At 45.7% G+C, this 13,478-nt stretch overlaps 1 protein-coding gene across 1 annotated transcript in view; it reads right to left on the bottom strand.

The window, feature by feature from the left end:
- The window catches only part of Duox (dual oxidase), a 303,578-nt gene that overhangs the window by 21,369 nt on the left and 268,731 nt on the right, over positions 1–13,478 (bottom strand). Inside the window, exons 18-26 of the mRNA XM_077697674.1 lie at positions 11,738–11,960; positions 11,109–11,381; positions 5,711–5,753; positions 5,014–5,177; positions 2,135–2,365; positions 1,137–1,230; positions 813–862; positions 523–683; positions 114–234 (exon numbers count right to left, since the gene is read on the bottom strand). Coding sequence (XP_077553800.1) covers positions 114–234; positions 523–683; positions 813–862; positions 1,137–1,230; positions 2,135–2,365; positions 5,014–5,177; positions 5,711–5,753; positions 11,109–11,381; positions 11,738–11,960 — 1,360 coding nt within the window. The remainder of the gene's footprint in view (positions 1–113; positions 235–522; positions 684–812; positions 863–1,136; positions 1,231–2,134; positions 2,366–5,013; positions 5,178–5,710; positions 5,754–11,108; positions 11,382–11,737; positions 11,961–13,478) is intronic.

Genomic DNA, 13,478 nt, shown 5'->3' with positions numbered 1-13,478 from the left:
CTAAAACCGCTTCACCTTCCCTTTAAGGAGCAAGCTGAGTTTGTAATGTGTCCAAGAGAGGGAATTAGAGACCAATCCAGATCAAGCGACACACCTGTAATACGTCCTCTTACCTGAAGGAAGAAGCTCGGTGTCCTGAATGTCTAGCTCCATGTACTTGGTTTGTAGGCTAACAACTTTGTCCAGAGTAAAGACAATGGCCGGGCCGATGAAGAACATCCAGAACCGCGGTGACTGCATCAGGAAAGCGCCATTGAATATAAATAATCATGTAAATGCTTAGCCATTAAATCATCGAACCTGATTAATTAAGCATAGTTTTATTTTACTGGGGCTGATCTTCGAATTATTATCGCGACCCAGCGGTGCGCTGGAACGCATAACGGTAACAAGCCTTTGTCACTGTGTTTGCAAATGAGAAACACACAACCGTACTACGAGGACTTTGTCCAGTTATTGATGAAGTGATGCAATAAGGTCTGGGGCTTTTGAAGCAACGTTTTCTTTGTGGAGGTCACTTACGCCAGTGAGCTTGGCCTGGCCGTGAAGCAGGCACAAAACGTAGAGAAGAATGTAGAGACTGTGAGTCGTCCAAAAATAGCTGTACGCCTTCTGCCGAATCTTGGGATGCGCGAAAATAAATATAATGCACATAACGATGAACAGGCAGACACCGGTGATGCCTGCATAAAAGAAAGGAGACGGCTGAAATATTTCCACGGGCACAGCAGCCAAATGCAACGCAATTGCATACGAATCAGTTACTTCCCCTGCTCTCGAGACAGGTGTACAGAAATACGGTATGTACGCACCAGTGACGGTTTGGAACACCCAGAATGTAATCGTCGATTTGAAGTCTGAGCTGAAAGATGAGAAGCAATTTGTGTATGAATAAAAGAGGCGAGGTCAACAGCTTTTCACTTGCTATTTCTGCGAGGTAACTTTTAACTGTGGGATCGTGCCACTATAAAAGGGTGCAAGAGAAATATGGGCCATTTACGGGCAGTCAATGTCATCCATTTAAACTTACGGACAGTTTAATATATACCGGATACTTCCCGAGGGGGAAATCAATTCGTTAGAGCAAAACATTTCCTGAATACCAGTGTTCAATGAGGTCGAAAGGACGGGCTTACTCAAAGTGCATTTCCTTAGTCATGCATCGCAGGTGCTCTGTTGGTTGAGTGGAGACGTGGTAGAAATTTATGTAGTGTCCAACGGTGTGCACCACTGAAAAGGAAGCATTTTCAATCATTTTTGACACTGTTCGGAACATATTTACCGGAAAAGTGCGGGGGAGAAGCTAGATACCTATGAACAAGCTTGACGGCGCGAAGAAATGATCAGAGTTGGGAACGTAGACATCTGATCACCTATTTGTCAATATATGAGGCAAGAATAACACACAACAAATAAGCTAAGAGGTTTAGAATCCAGATTCAGTGCAAATAGTTACAGAGATGATAAAAAGCAGCGATAAAACACAAAACTATAGTGCTGTTGTGAATGTAACAGAGTGGTCGAAACAGGGCCTAGGGATTCCGGACTACAATTTGCGCTCGTAATCCCGCAATGTTTACTAATCACTTCAGTTTCCCTTTAAACCGTTTGGTTTAAAATGACCACCCGTTTGTCTGATGCGGACCCCGCGGCATGTAAGCGCTCAGTAGGGCTCCCTTTGAAAGCGAAGTTTTCTATGCCCCACTGATGGCGTCGTTCGTCGCGCAAAACGCCCTGCAGGAAAGCCAACTTTACACAACAGGTTTCACAAAAGGATGATGGCGATAAGCGAATGCACATCAAGCGCCTTCCCGTGGTCAGCATCGAACAACGGTGCACGCGTTATGAAACCGACGTCTATCCGATTGCACCATTCCGACACGGTGGAAGACTGATTTTGACTCAGGCTGCATGAGCGAAAGCCCTCCAACGATCTCTCTCTTAAAAAGGGAGCTTTGATTTTTCTGTTCCCTCTGAGTGCGGAGTTTGACGTTTAGGTACGCAAAACCAACTATTCCAGCAATATGCTTTATTGGGTACACTTTTCCCTTCAAACTCAGGTTCCAGCACATAGCGGTCGCTGGCTCACTGTGAGCAACTCCGCTACTTTCTTCTCTGGAATGGCGGTACTCACGACTGAAGAACAGCGCCGTCAGTGCCACGATCTTGTGGAACTGGACGTGCGAGTCGAGGGGCATGTACTGCTGCAGCGGCAGCTCGCGTATTTTGGTTATCAGGTTTCGACACATGGTCAGCAGCAGCAGCGAGTAGCAGAAAGAGAGGGAGGCTGCCGAGCCACGGGTGATGGCGATGCCGATGCCCATCACGTGCCGAAGGTCCATGTGTTCAGCCATGTACGAGTAGACTGCGACAAAAGAGCGATGCGAGCGAGAAAATGTGACACGAAATAAAATCCAGCACCCGAGTGCAGTAGATACACCAATAGCCCACTAAAGGGACAAAGACGAAGGAAGGCACGAAATACATTCAGGCATAGACGTCGTTCGTCTTCGTCTGTTTAGCGCCCTATTCGTCTATCTACTACACCCATGAATCGACTAGCTCAAGAAGTTTTGCTTAGTGCCTTTCAAGGCCACTAACCAGGTTGTCACGAAATACAACCCCACGTTAAAAAGAAATTATGCACAGCGATACACAATTCAGAGTATTGTAAATAGGGAAACATTGCAGATGAACTCTCAGATGTGTTCCATTTTACTCATTTGTATCGCTGCGTATCTTTATTCCCGAATCATTTCCCGTATCTCATATACTTTATAACAATCTAAAAAATAGGTGTCATAATTACTGTAACGCTTGATCACTTCTAAGCATGCAGTAGAAACTGGGTTGTGATTTATTTTCGTTTTTTGGCACTAAGGTACATAGAGTTAGTGACTGCCATTTAATCAAGAATGTAATTGCAGTTTTTGTACTATATACTCACGGAAGGAAAGTGTAGTAACACGTTTACAGTGTATTGCCACTACTTATGCTTGTGACTATACAAAAGTAACTACAGTAGTCGATAAACGGAACTCGTTTACACGGAAATGCCGCTTAAACGGAACATTAGCCTGTAAGTTGTTTCTTTTTGTATTCAGATAACGTTTTAGGTAATCGGAACTAAAATTTCCGCGCCACCGTGTAAACGGAACCGGAAATGGAACTTCTTGCCAGACCCGTTGCCTTGCGAATGAGCTTTTTCGGGTTCCTTCGTTTTTGTGTTTTTTTAGACTCGTTGGCCTCGTAAGCCTCGTCTCGTAAGACGCCGAGGTTACAGGGCTCATCTCCTGCCGCCTCGTTCGTGCCATTTTTGTGCTATTCGCGCTTCATTACCGCGCTTCCGTCTTCTAAATTCGGTGGCTCGTAAGCACTCGCGCAGTTGAGGCCAGTGGCCTCCATGAAGATACAGTTGCAAGGGCTAAAGCAAAATAATTGATGCATTTTGTAGTGCACAGCGACTCATTGTAGCCAAATCAACTTTGTAAGTTCTGTGCGTGAGTTCTGTAGTTTTCTTGCTTTCTGAAAAACTATCGGCTACATTACTTTCTAGTACAGAGTTTTATGGAATGGTAGTAAGAGTGTGTACGCGCATAAATTTGTGTTTTCACGCAACTACCTCAGTAAGCGGAACTCCTATTAAATGTAACTAATTTTTTCGGTCCCTTAACGACGCGTTCATCGAGAGTTTACTGTACTTTATTACAGATGCTAATAAAACACCCTCATGCGACCGTAAAGGGCCAGACAACCAATGTTTGTGGAGTGCATGTCCTCAGCTCATACGACAGCCAGCGTTTTATATAGTAGAAGGAATTTTTTTTAAAAATGTCAGAAATAATGTCAACGTGGTACTAAACTTTCTGAAATTTCAAAGGTGGCGTCATGTATTGTCTAAACGAAACAATAGAGCGACAGCTCCACCGGTTTCACTGCGTGATAGAAAAATCGCATACAGCAATAGGAAAGACTGCACTTCATTATTGTTATAGCTGAATACCTCTTTTAACCTCCCGTAGAGTGAAAAGTCTTGTGTCTCACTGCCATGGTTGCTAGCATTCCTGTTTGCAGGATGTGTACGGCTGGTAGATCTAAATAGTCCGCTTTCTGACGTTCTATGGCCCTATCAGGAAAACCATTTCAGTTCAAGGTGCTTTATACGATGCCCTTTTAGTCGGGGTATACTGCACACATCGGTTGTCTGTTCCTTTATACCTTTCATGCTGTTGAAACAAAGCCACTCAGACACAAGCACTGCTAACACTTCAAGATCAGATGACACAGATTTGATAACCATTTTACTTCAACATGAAAAATGTGCGTCATGTGTGTTCATTTAACTTAAATATAAACTTCTTGCAAATGAGAAGCAAGGATTACTTTGAAAAAAAAATGGAGTAAGATGTTTAGTTTTGTGATGATCGTCACCTTGTGTGCACTATAGTTTGTTAACAATAAAAATGGCCTTAATCTTTTCGATTACTGAAAAATGCACAGATAATAAATGTGCTGCGTCAAACAAGAAAAAGGCTACTTTATGTCGGCCTCAGAATATTAGCCCCTTCTATCCTCAGCGAACGTAAATTAAAGCCTATCGCGTTTGGTTGGGGCACAGCTGCACACTGAAGACTCCTTCCAGGAGATTGCATTGCACCGTCTGAATGCGGCTGTATAATAAATGGCCACTATTGGCCCACACAGTTTAGCGGGATTTACCCATTTAACAACAAGGTTATTATGCCATGATCTCCAACACGGGCAGCCGCACATGGACTCGCAAACTAAGGGGCTCTTGTGACTATCATACGGTAATCCTCTATGGGGTGCTGTGTTTAGCAGGAATCGCTGCTAGGAACAGTGTGCGGCCGCCTCCCGAAATTCTTTGAAGTGCGGGGTTCGGGGAAGGCACAGTTGTCGTGAGCACATATCACCATAGTGAGCGAGAGAGAAACAATACCGGGTGATCTTTTTCTGAAGTTTCAGACGGTGCCTAATGAGAAATTTTCTTACATATGAACCTTTCGACGAACAGAACTATGGTGATGACGTAGAAGACAAACAAGTAAAACACGTGTTGCCGGTTCTCTTCCAGGAACGTCGTGATCTGGTTCCATTTTTGCACGGTCCAGGATGGTGGATCCTCCGCTGGTTGATTTATTTGAAAACTCGTCATTCTGGATGTGAAAGACAGCAGACAGAAATGCATTTAGCATTGCAAGAGGAGCATTTTGTGAAGCGCCAGCATATATGTGGGGCCTCTTAGAAACACATCGTCTGTACTTCGCTCAGCAGAGTGTGTTGAACAACAATTGAACAATCACAGCACAAAAGAGCACAAGCTGGATGAGACGTCCACAATGACTCTTGGTATACCGCTGCCAAGACACCCGCCTGCAGGGTGCTGTATGAAATATGGGTTGAAAAATTTATTCGCCATTAAATGCTACTGTAGTATTCAGAAGGTTCATTTATCAATCGCACAACCACCATTTTTTTTGCCGAGGTGAACTTTTGTAAAAAATTGATTAAGCGGTGTTTAACAACGCTTCCTGGGAAAAAAATTTAAAACTGCATGCTGCTTTCTTTATACCTCAGCATAGTCATAAATAGTAAAATCATCATTGAACAGTGAAACGATAAAAATGAGAACAATGGTACTTTCCTTTTGATGTGTCAAAGTTACTGTATGGTCTAGATGAAAGCTTACCTGGCAACATTTGAGGATGTGTCCAAGAAGTTTTGATTGGCCCCTGAAGAAGAACGGCGGGAAGAAACATTTCGCTTTAAAATTTTCGTCTAAGTAGCAACAGTTTTAAACATGGATCTCAACAACGGTTGGTTCAACGTCGTACAAAATGCGAGCAAAAGTAATAATGAAGGAAGGATGCTGTCCTGTTCCTGGAAGGATGGATGCTGTCCTTCCTGTTCTTTCCACCGCTTCGTAAACCCACGATATTCATTGATCATCCTCGTTCACGTCACTTGGGCGGCGGCGCTCACCACCGCTGGGTAATAGAGTGGCTTGATGACAGCGCCACGGTACAGCGGACGCGCGTGAATCGAGACACCCTACTCGGTTCTTTCTGCAAGCGCCCCCTGTGATCGTGTACTATTCCGTTCGAATCGTTGCTTTCTTCGCGGTTGACTGCACTGCGTGCTTAGAAGAGACGAATACGAACGACTGGGAACACATACACGCCTTATATTTGTTCCCCGTGTCATCGTCTATTTTGAGCATTCAGCGCACTCAAACATGAATCAGTACCAGTAGGTCCTCGTTTTAGTGTCGCTTTCTTGCGTGTTATTCTTATTAATGACATGCTACGGTGCAGTATAAAGTAACACATAATACCAGGGTGCTGTTTTTTCTCTTCGGCAATAGGGGGAATCAAGAAACACGCTTTAAGATCCGAAGCGGAGACGGGGAGCAAAGCGGCGAGAATGATGAATTGATTGGATATGACGGGCACATTTACCCCCTCATAAGATAGAATGCACCAGGATTTGGAACTATTACCTCGAGGGTGCTTCTTAAAGCTAAGCTTTTTATGCCTTACTGCTGACGACGGCGCCCCAAAATACACTGCAGCAGAACCAACCTTCTCTGCCAGCGATGATGGTCATGGGTGAAGTGAAAGAGGGTTGAAACGGCCGAAAGCCAATGCCTTCAAAGCCCAAAGTGGAAGTCCAAAACCTAAATCGTTACGCCCAAAACGCACCTGAGGAAACGGGCATCCACAAAGGCACATCAAGTGCCTCAAGCAAGGAAAGCTTCCCGTGGTCGGAATCAAACCTGGGGCGGAATTCTGAGTTGTTTACGTTTCGAAAATGTCCGCTGTGGGGTCCGCTTCTGTCGTGACGCAATTGCACTTGCGAGGCCTCTGAACAATCGGTTCGCCGCGTCACATTTGATTCCCTGCTTTCAGTCAATAAGGGCTCGCTCAAAATGGACACTTTGAAACGGACATGGAATGGACAAACTGAGAATTTCGCCCCTGGGTCTCTCGCGTTATGAAAACAAAGTCTATCTGATGGAGCCATTTTTACATGATGGAACCAGCTAGGATTTTGGACTTCGACTTTGACTTACGTTGCATAACAGAAAGGCTCGCGCCTTCACCATCTTTCTCTTAACAAAGATGCTTTGAGTTTAATTGTTCTTGGGCAATATCTAGACGTGGTTTAATTTTTGCATCGTCAAATCCAATTGCATTCATCCATTTACACTTTTTGAGACTACAATTTTTTACCAGGGATCGTGGCGCGTAAAAGTTGGCATACTATGGAACAAATTTCAAAACTGTTTTTTACATCGCTCAGACGCGTCTTGTCCTTTTACCTGAGACGAACTTCTTGCTGAGCTAGTTGGTGATCAGTCGTCATTATATGTAGCATGTTTCTTGTTGCGCTCCAAATCATGAAGATTTTCCCTTTATCTTTTTTGGTACAATGGGGCTCTCCGTACTTGCCATAAAATAACGCGAGAACGTAAAATTGCAGTGGGAACAATTCTTCAGTGAGATTTCTTAGATCTCAACCATTCTCAGTGGACAGGAAGGACATGATACGAAGACGTCGTGCATTGGAATGTCACAAAAGAATTCAGGGTCCTTCCACTCTGTCAAGAAGGAAGCCAGCGAAGCTGCGGCTATGGTAGGTTTTCGTATGGGGGGGGGGGGGGGGGGTTGGTACAGGGAATTTATATATTGTCGTTATTGGCCTAATTGGACAGCCGAAAGCCCATCTGTGCTTCACACAGCAGCTGCTCTGCTACGAGCGTGATAAACTCACTCTCTCCCATTATTCCTGCCCTCTGCAGGGTAGGAATTCTTATCGGATATTCTTATCGGGTGGCGAAGGAAGGGCTTTCTGTGCAGAAAAACCTCTTTTGTAAAAATTTGTTTTAAATGTTAAGTCAGGGAACCAAACAGGCCGAAGTAGTCCTTAAAGCACTGAAATTTCACCTCGACCAAATGTGTTGTTAATGCGTAGTAAATACCCCCCAATCACCTTGGGCACCAGTGGTAGCCCCGTGAAACGCCTCGTTAATCAGTCAGAAGGGCTTAAAAAAGCCCCGCCGCAGACCAGGCTGCACCTGCCGGCGGATCGCGTAAACAGCCATGACGCGCCTGTGTAGTTCCCGCCGACGGGGGCTTCTTCCTCTGGCTAGCCACGCAGCTGGAGAACCGGTCGGGCTCTGCTGCGCACGCTTCACCCATTGGCTGCCCCGTGCGCGCATAGAGCTTGCGCGCAGACTTTCTCCGGAGCTGGTGACCGGCCTTCCGCTCGTTGGACGGCTGCAACGTCACTGCAATGGCCGTGCTCTCCTAGGTTTCGGTTTCAAAATCGCCGATTTTTGCAGGCCGCTTGCTGCGCCCACGCGCGCCTTTCAGGTGTTATATTTTGCATGTTGCTTTCTTTTTATGCAGACTATACGAAAAATGGCGTTTTTAAGACGTCGAAATTTTGGCCTTAAACGTAAAAAGTCGCGGTCATGACAAGGCCGGAATATGCGGCGTTTGCGTTGTTCTCTCGCCGCCAGGCAAGCTTGCACGCTTGTGAATAATGCATCTGTCATGGCCGGCTTCCAAACTTAGCACACTACACGTTTCATGGAGTGTTACGCCGGCGTTGTTTGCAAAATTTTTATTACGTGCAAAATGGTTCGTCGCCGGCAGGACTGGCCGCACCATTACTGAGTGATAAAAAGAGCGTCGGACTGCTCTGAAGTCACTGGAGGGGGAGGACATTTGATAGACCTCTGCCGGCGGTGCTTCTTCATGCCCGAATATGTGAATACCGGCGTCCTGCGGTTGCAATAAGCCACAGAAATCTCCGAGGCCGCTTGTATTGGCAACGAATGAGACAAATGCGTGCGCAACCTTTTGCTCACCCTGAGTGCTAAGTTAAAGGAGCCATGAAGACAAAATACAAGTTGGGTTCATTAGAAAGACTGCTTAGTCCCGATAACAATGGAACCAATATCATCGCAATCATCGAACAAATAACGGAGATATTAAAGAAAACGTGTGAAGCACTCGCGACCCCCTAGCCAATTTCCCGCAACTTTTCTATGACGTCACGGAACCTAGGTTGTGCGATTGGCGGCCGCCTAACTGACCTGTCGCGACGACACATGACTGGACGTCTGTAATGGGGCCTCTAGTTCCATTTGACCGCATCACTTGAATGATAACGTGCAGTTAACACACTGAAAATTATGTTTTATTGTTGGCCCGTATGACGTCACTCTTGCTCATAACACGTCACTGTGGCGCAAAATTTGAAAGTATTTAAATAATTCTTCCTTTTTTTTCGTTAAAAAACATCTTTTGTGGCTGTAATGGAGCTGAGTGAGATACTGAATCCTAGTTCTTTCAAATTAAACGAAGTTGTATTTTCTCTTCATGGCTCCTTTAAAAACGCAGCCGGAGCAGCCATAGCATTATTTTCCCTCGAAGGTGCAGCATACGTCCCTTTCAGGACTTGTGCGTAATTACATTGTGTTCATCGCCCATGAACCCTCTGCTGATGTCTAGCACCCGTCCTGTCAAGTGTCTCTCCCTCGCAGTACCGTCCTTTACCACACCTTTTACCATCTCCATGAGTGAAACTTAAGCGCAAACGTTTTTCACAGGGACGAGAAAGGGAACGACACAGGCGCTTACTATCAAATGAAAGTTTTAATGAAAACGAATACACATTTATACCACCCCCAGACCGAACAACCCAGCACGTGTGCCCTTCGCACATGCGTACGGCCGTACAAGAGAACCACCCCATTCCCTTCTCGTTTCTCTTCTCCTTTCCCTCATTCTCTACCCCCTCTCCTTGAGAAGTTGCACTTCTTTATCTAAAATACTCAGCGACGGGTGACTTATACAATCGGGACCCTTTATCCGGATATGGAAGGCTTCTGCAAGTTCCCTGGTGGCACAGTCTCTGTGCTTAAAAACTACTACCGTGTCCGTGAAGTGTGGCTGACAACGTGGCTGATAACCGCATTTAGAACTTTTGCGCTTAAGTTTCACTCATGGAAATTGCGAACCAACTAGCTCGCCTCTCCATTTTACCTTTTACCATATTCCTGCATGCGGGGGCTTATGTCATTTAAAGGGACCCAGAAAAGCCTTTGGTACAAGTCACAAAAGGCCTGTATTGTCGCGTAGCACCAATATAGCGATGCAATGCCGTTGTAATTATTGATCTACATTCAGTATTAGCTGCGCGAGAAGCAATTAAGTGCACCTCTCCCCCCTTGCCGATCGAGTCCTCCTCCCTCTCTGCTTCTTTCAAAGCAGCTGCAAACACTGGGAATAGCCATGTGACATCGCGACGCACGACTTCCGTTCTGCGCTAGCTACATTCCTGTGCCTAGGCACGCGTCAATCGCTGCGGATCCGCCTTTGCCTCGGGGTCACGCAGGAAGGAGGAAGAGCAGCCGGAAGCCAATGGCAGTGACGTTGCCGGCGACCGACCTTACCAGCGATTGGGCGAATCAGACGGGCGGCTCGCCGTTGAGTCTGCCGCGATCGCCGTTGCGTCAGAAGCGATCGGCTCGCTGCGGCGTCTCGCTCATCGGCTGAGAAAGGCTCTTTTCACTAGTTGTTCAAAAAATTATCCGTACAACGTATGGGGCTCACACTTGGTTCAAAAATTCCCCGTTATGGGTTCTATCACCTGAATGCATTTGATTGCCACCTTCGCAAAGCTTTTCTGCGTCCCTTTAAGGTTGCGCCTAGCCCTGCACATTTCACTGCACGCGATTCTTGGAGAAAAGAGGGCAGGGAAGCAGGGCATCAGACGAGATTGCTGCTTCGCCATGTCAAAGAATGAACAATTTGTAAATAGAAAAGTGCAGTGCTTAGGATGTTGTTCCATGTTTTAGTTACATGAACCCGAATATCATGAAAGCCTTCCTAAATTCGTTCGGTAAAACAAAAAACCTATTGCGCTCACAAAATGGCTCATGTTTGGCGGTAACCTCCACTGCCGTCATGACATGCCCAATCAAGTTGCAGTTAGACATGAGGACCCTGGCCACACCTTTAGCATTAAGCCTGGCGCATGATGATAACCCGCTAAGCAAAAGTTACGGCGATTACCTTTGCAGTCAAGGCCGATGGCAATGACGTCACCCCGGTGCTCTTTCATCATCTTCTTGAAGTCTTCGTAGCTTAGGACATCAGAGTTGTCGAGTCCCGCCGAGGCATACATGCCGCTAATGATGTCGCTCGTCTCGTACTCGCTCAGCGCGTTCGTCTTGGCAATGTCCACCAGCGAACGGAGCATGCGCGTCAGCTCTTGCTTCTGGATCATGCCATCACCGTGGTTGTCGCACATGTCGAAGATGATGCGCAGCTTGTCGTCGCTCTTGCCTGCGCACAATTATTCCGTCAATTTAATATGGGAGGATATTTTGGCGGTGTGCCAAATAAGCAAGGCTCAGGGGACTGTTGTGACTCACATGCAATAGCCATGAGCATAGGGACTTTGTTCTAAGCGCAAGACAAATTTTTCGATAGCAGCTTCTCAATTTCTTAAAAACAAAACAAAGGCACGGAGATCTCATCACTCGCATCCAAACTATTCCAAATGCGACTAGAATTGCAGTGTCCCACCCGGGTTGATAACACAGTTAGTTAGCAGGGCTCAAAAACCACCCTAGCGCTATTTTATAGCAGTGTAACTAGGCGGACCACGTTCTTGGCCTGCCGTGACAAAGTATACGGACCTCTGGTGAAGAGGACCACGGTGTCCAGAAACTCCTGGAAGCTTATTCTGCCGTCCTTGTCTTTGTCGACGCAGTTGAACATCTGCTTGACGAAGAGCGAGTCCGGCTTCATGCCAAGGGCGTCAGCGAACTCCTGCTTCGACAGCGAAGTGCGCATCACCATGATCACGTCGTTGCCAACTTCCTCCAGCTTCCGCTTCTCGCCAGGTTTCAGGCCAAAGGTCTGCAAGTACGGCGCAATACCGCCAACGAAGCTTCAAGAGTACTTGTTGCCGGGCGTGTACAGCCTGGTGCAGTAGACGCCGGTTAAGGCGGCAACCCTTTTGATCTCTTATAACTAGGGTTCTGCGTTTTCGGAGTTTATTTTTGAGCAAATTCGGGGGGCGTTTTTCGGCGTTTATTTATTTTTGAAAATTCGGAGTTTTTCAGAGCGCCTTTCAGAGTACACAGAATTCGGAGTTTTTCGGATTATTAGAGTCGTAGAATATTGATCTTTAGAAATGCCATGTGCAACAATAAAAGAAATAAAACAGCAAAAGAAATCAAAGACCAGCATTGTAGGCCGACACGAGGATCAGCTAACAAAGAAATCATCGAGGCCTGCCAGATTCTTTAATTCAAAGACAAATGCGTTAGCACAGCTTCCATAACACTGACAAAGACAGAACTGAAATTCTAGTTTTTGTCCAATCACTAGTTTTTGCCTTCCTAAAGTCCTCTTTAACGCGGGTGTTTGAACTGTCATCCTCCACTTTTTAGTTTTTATTGCATTTGGTTGTGCTCCTCCCCTTTCCCTCTTTTCTTTCGTTCACAGTGTACCATCCCGTAGAAAATTTGGCGTCACAGTGAAAATAAACGAGTTGATAGTAGCGCCGTGTCCCGTCCACTACGTTCATCCTCGTTCCTTTGCGCTTATTCAAACGTTCAATCTTTAGCGAAATGAGGCCAGAGAAGGGCGAATCAAATTCTAGGAAAAGAACGTACCCGGGAAAAAGGCCCGAAGTGGAGTGGCAGGGAAGGGGAAAAGAGTCTGACCTTAGTTCGACTATTGTTGTGGGGAGAGATCTTGTGTTTCATGATACGGGTCCAAAGCGACTCCCTTTGTGAAGCTTAGGAACGTAAGTGAAACGAACAAAAGTGGAAACATGAAAATAGAATAGGAAAAGTTGTTTTGAGAATGCCAGGGAAAGGTAAAGGGTAGTCTGGTTTTCGCAGGTGGCGGTCCCCGAATTCAGAGTTTTTCGGATAAATCCGAATTCGCAAAATTTGTACCGGTGAGTGTTTTTCGGATTTTATCGGATTTCTCCGAAAACGCAGAACCCTACTTATAACGTCCGCAACGGAAACTGCCACCGCTTAATACGATGTTCTTATATTATGAACATAATTTCACGGTCCCTTGGAGTTCGCCCTAAGGGAACTCTGCTATGTTATTAATAACGCAAGTGAACGAAAAACAAGAAAATGAACAAGGAGATGCGTGCCAACTCATCGAAATCAATCAGTCAATCAATTAAATAATCAATGACGTTTTATTTCCCCCAATGTCACTACAGAGGTGAAAAAAGCGGACGGAGAAAAAGCTGCAACCATGCAGCTTGAGAGAGAACCGTCCACCGACCCAACAATGACAGGCTAAAAACTTAGGATTTAAGTACAATAACAACATGATAAATGTCGCATATCAATAATTATATCTAGAAACTGGTTATCATTTAAAACGAGAATGTCAATAGCTAGT

This window comes from Haemaphysalis longicornis, unplaced genomic scaffold (assembly GCF_048455015.1).
Source record: "Haemaphysalis longicornis isolate Haplotype H1 unplaced genomic scaffold, Haemaphysalis longicornis Haplotype H1 scaffold_2, whole genome shotgun sequence".
In the NCBI taxonomy this organism is placed as follows: domain Eukaryota; kingdom Metazoa; phylum Arthropoda; class Arachnida; order Ixodida; family Ixodidae; genus Haemaphysalis; species Haemaphysalis longicornis.
This window is presented reverse-complemented; position numbering and strand designations above follow the sequence as displayed.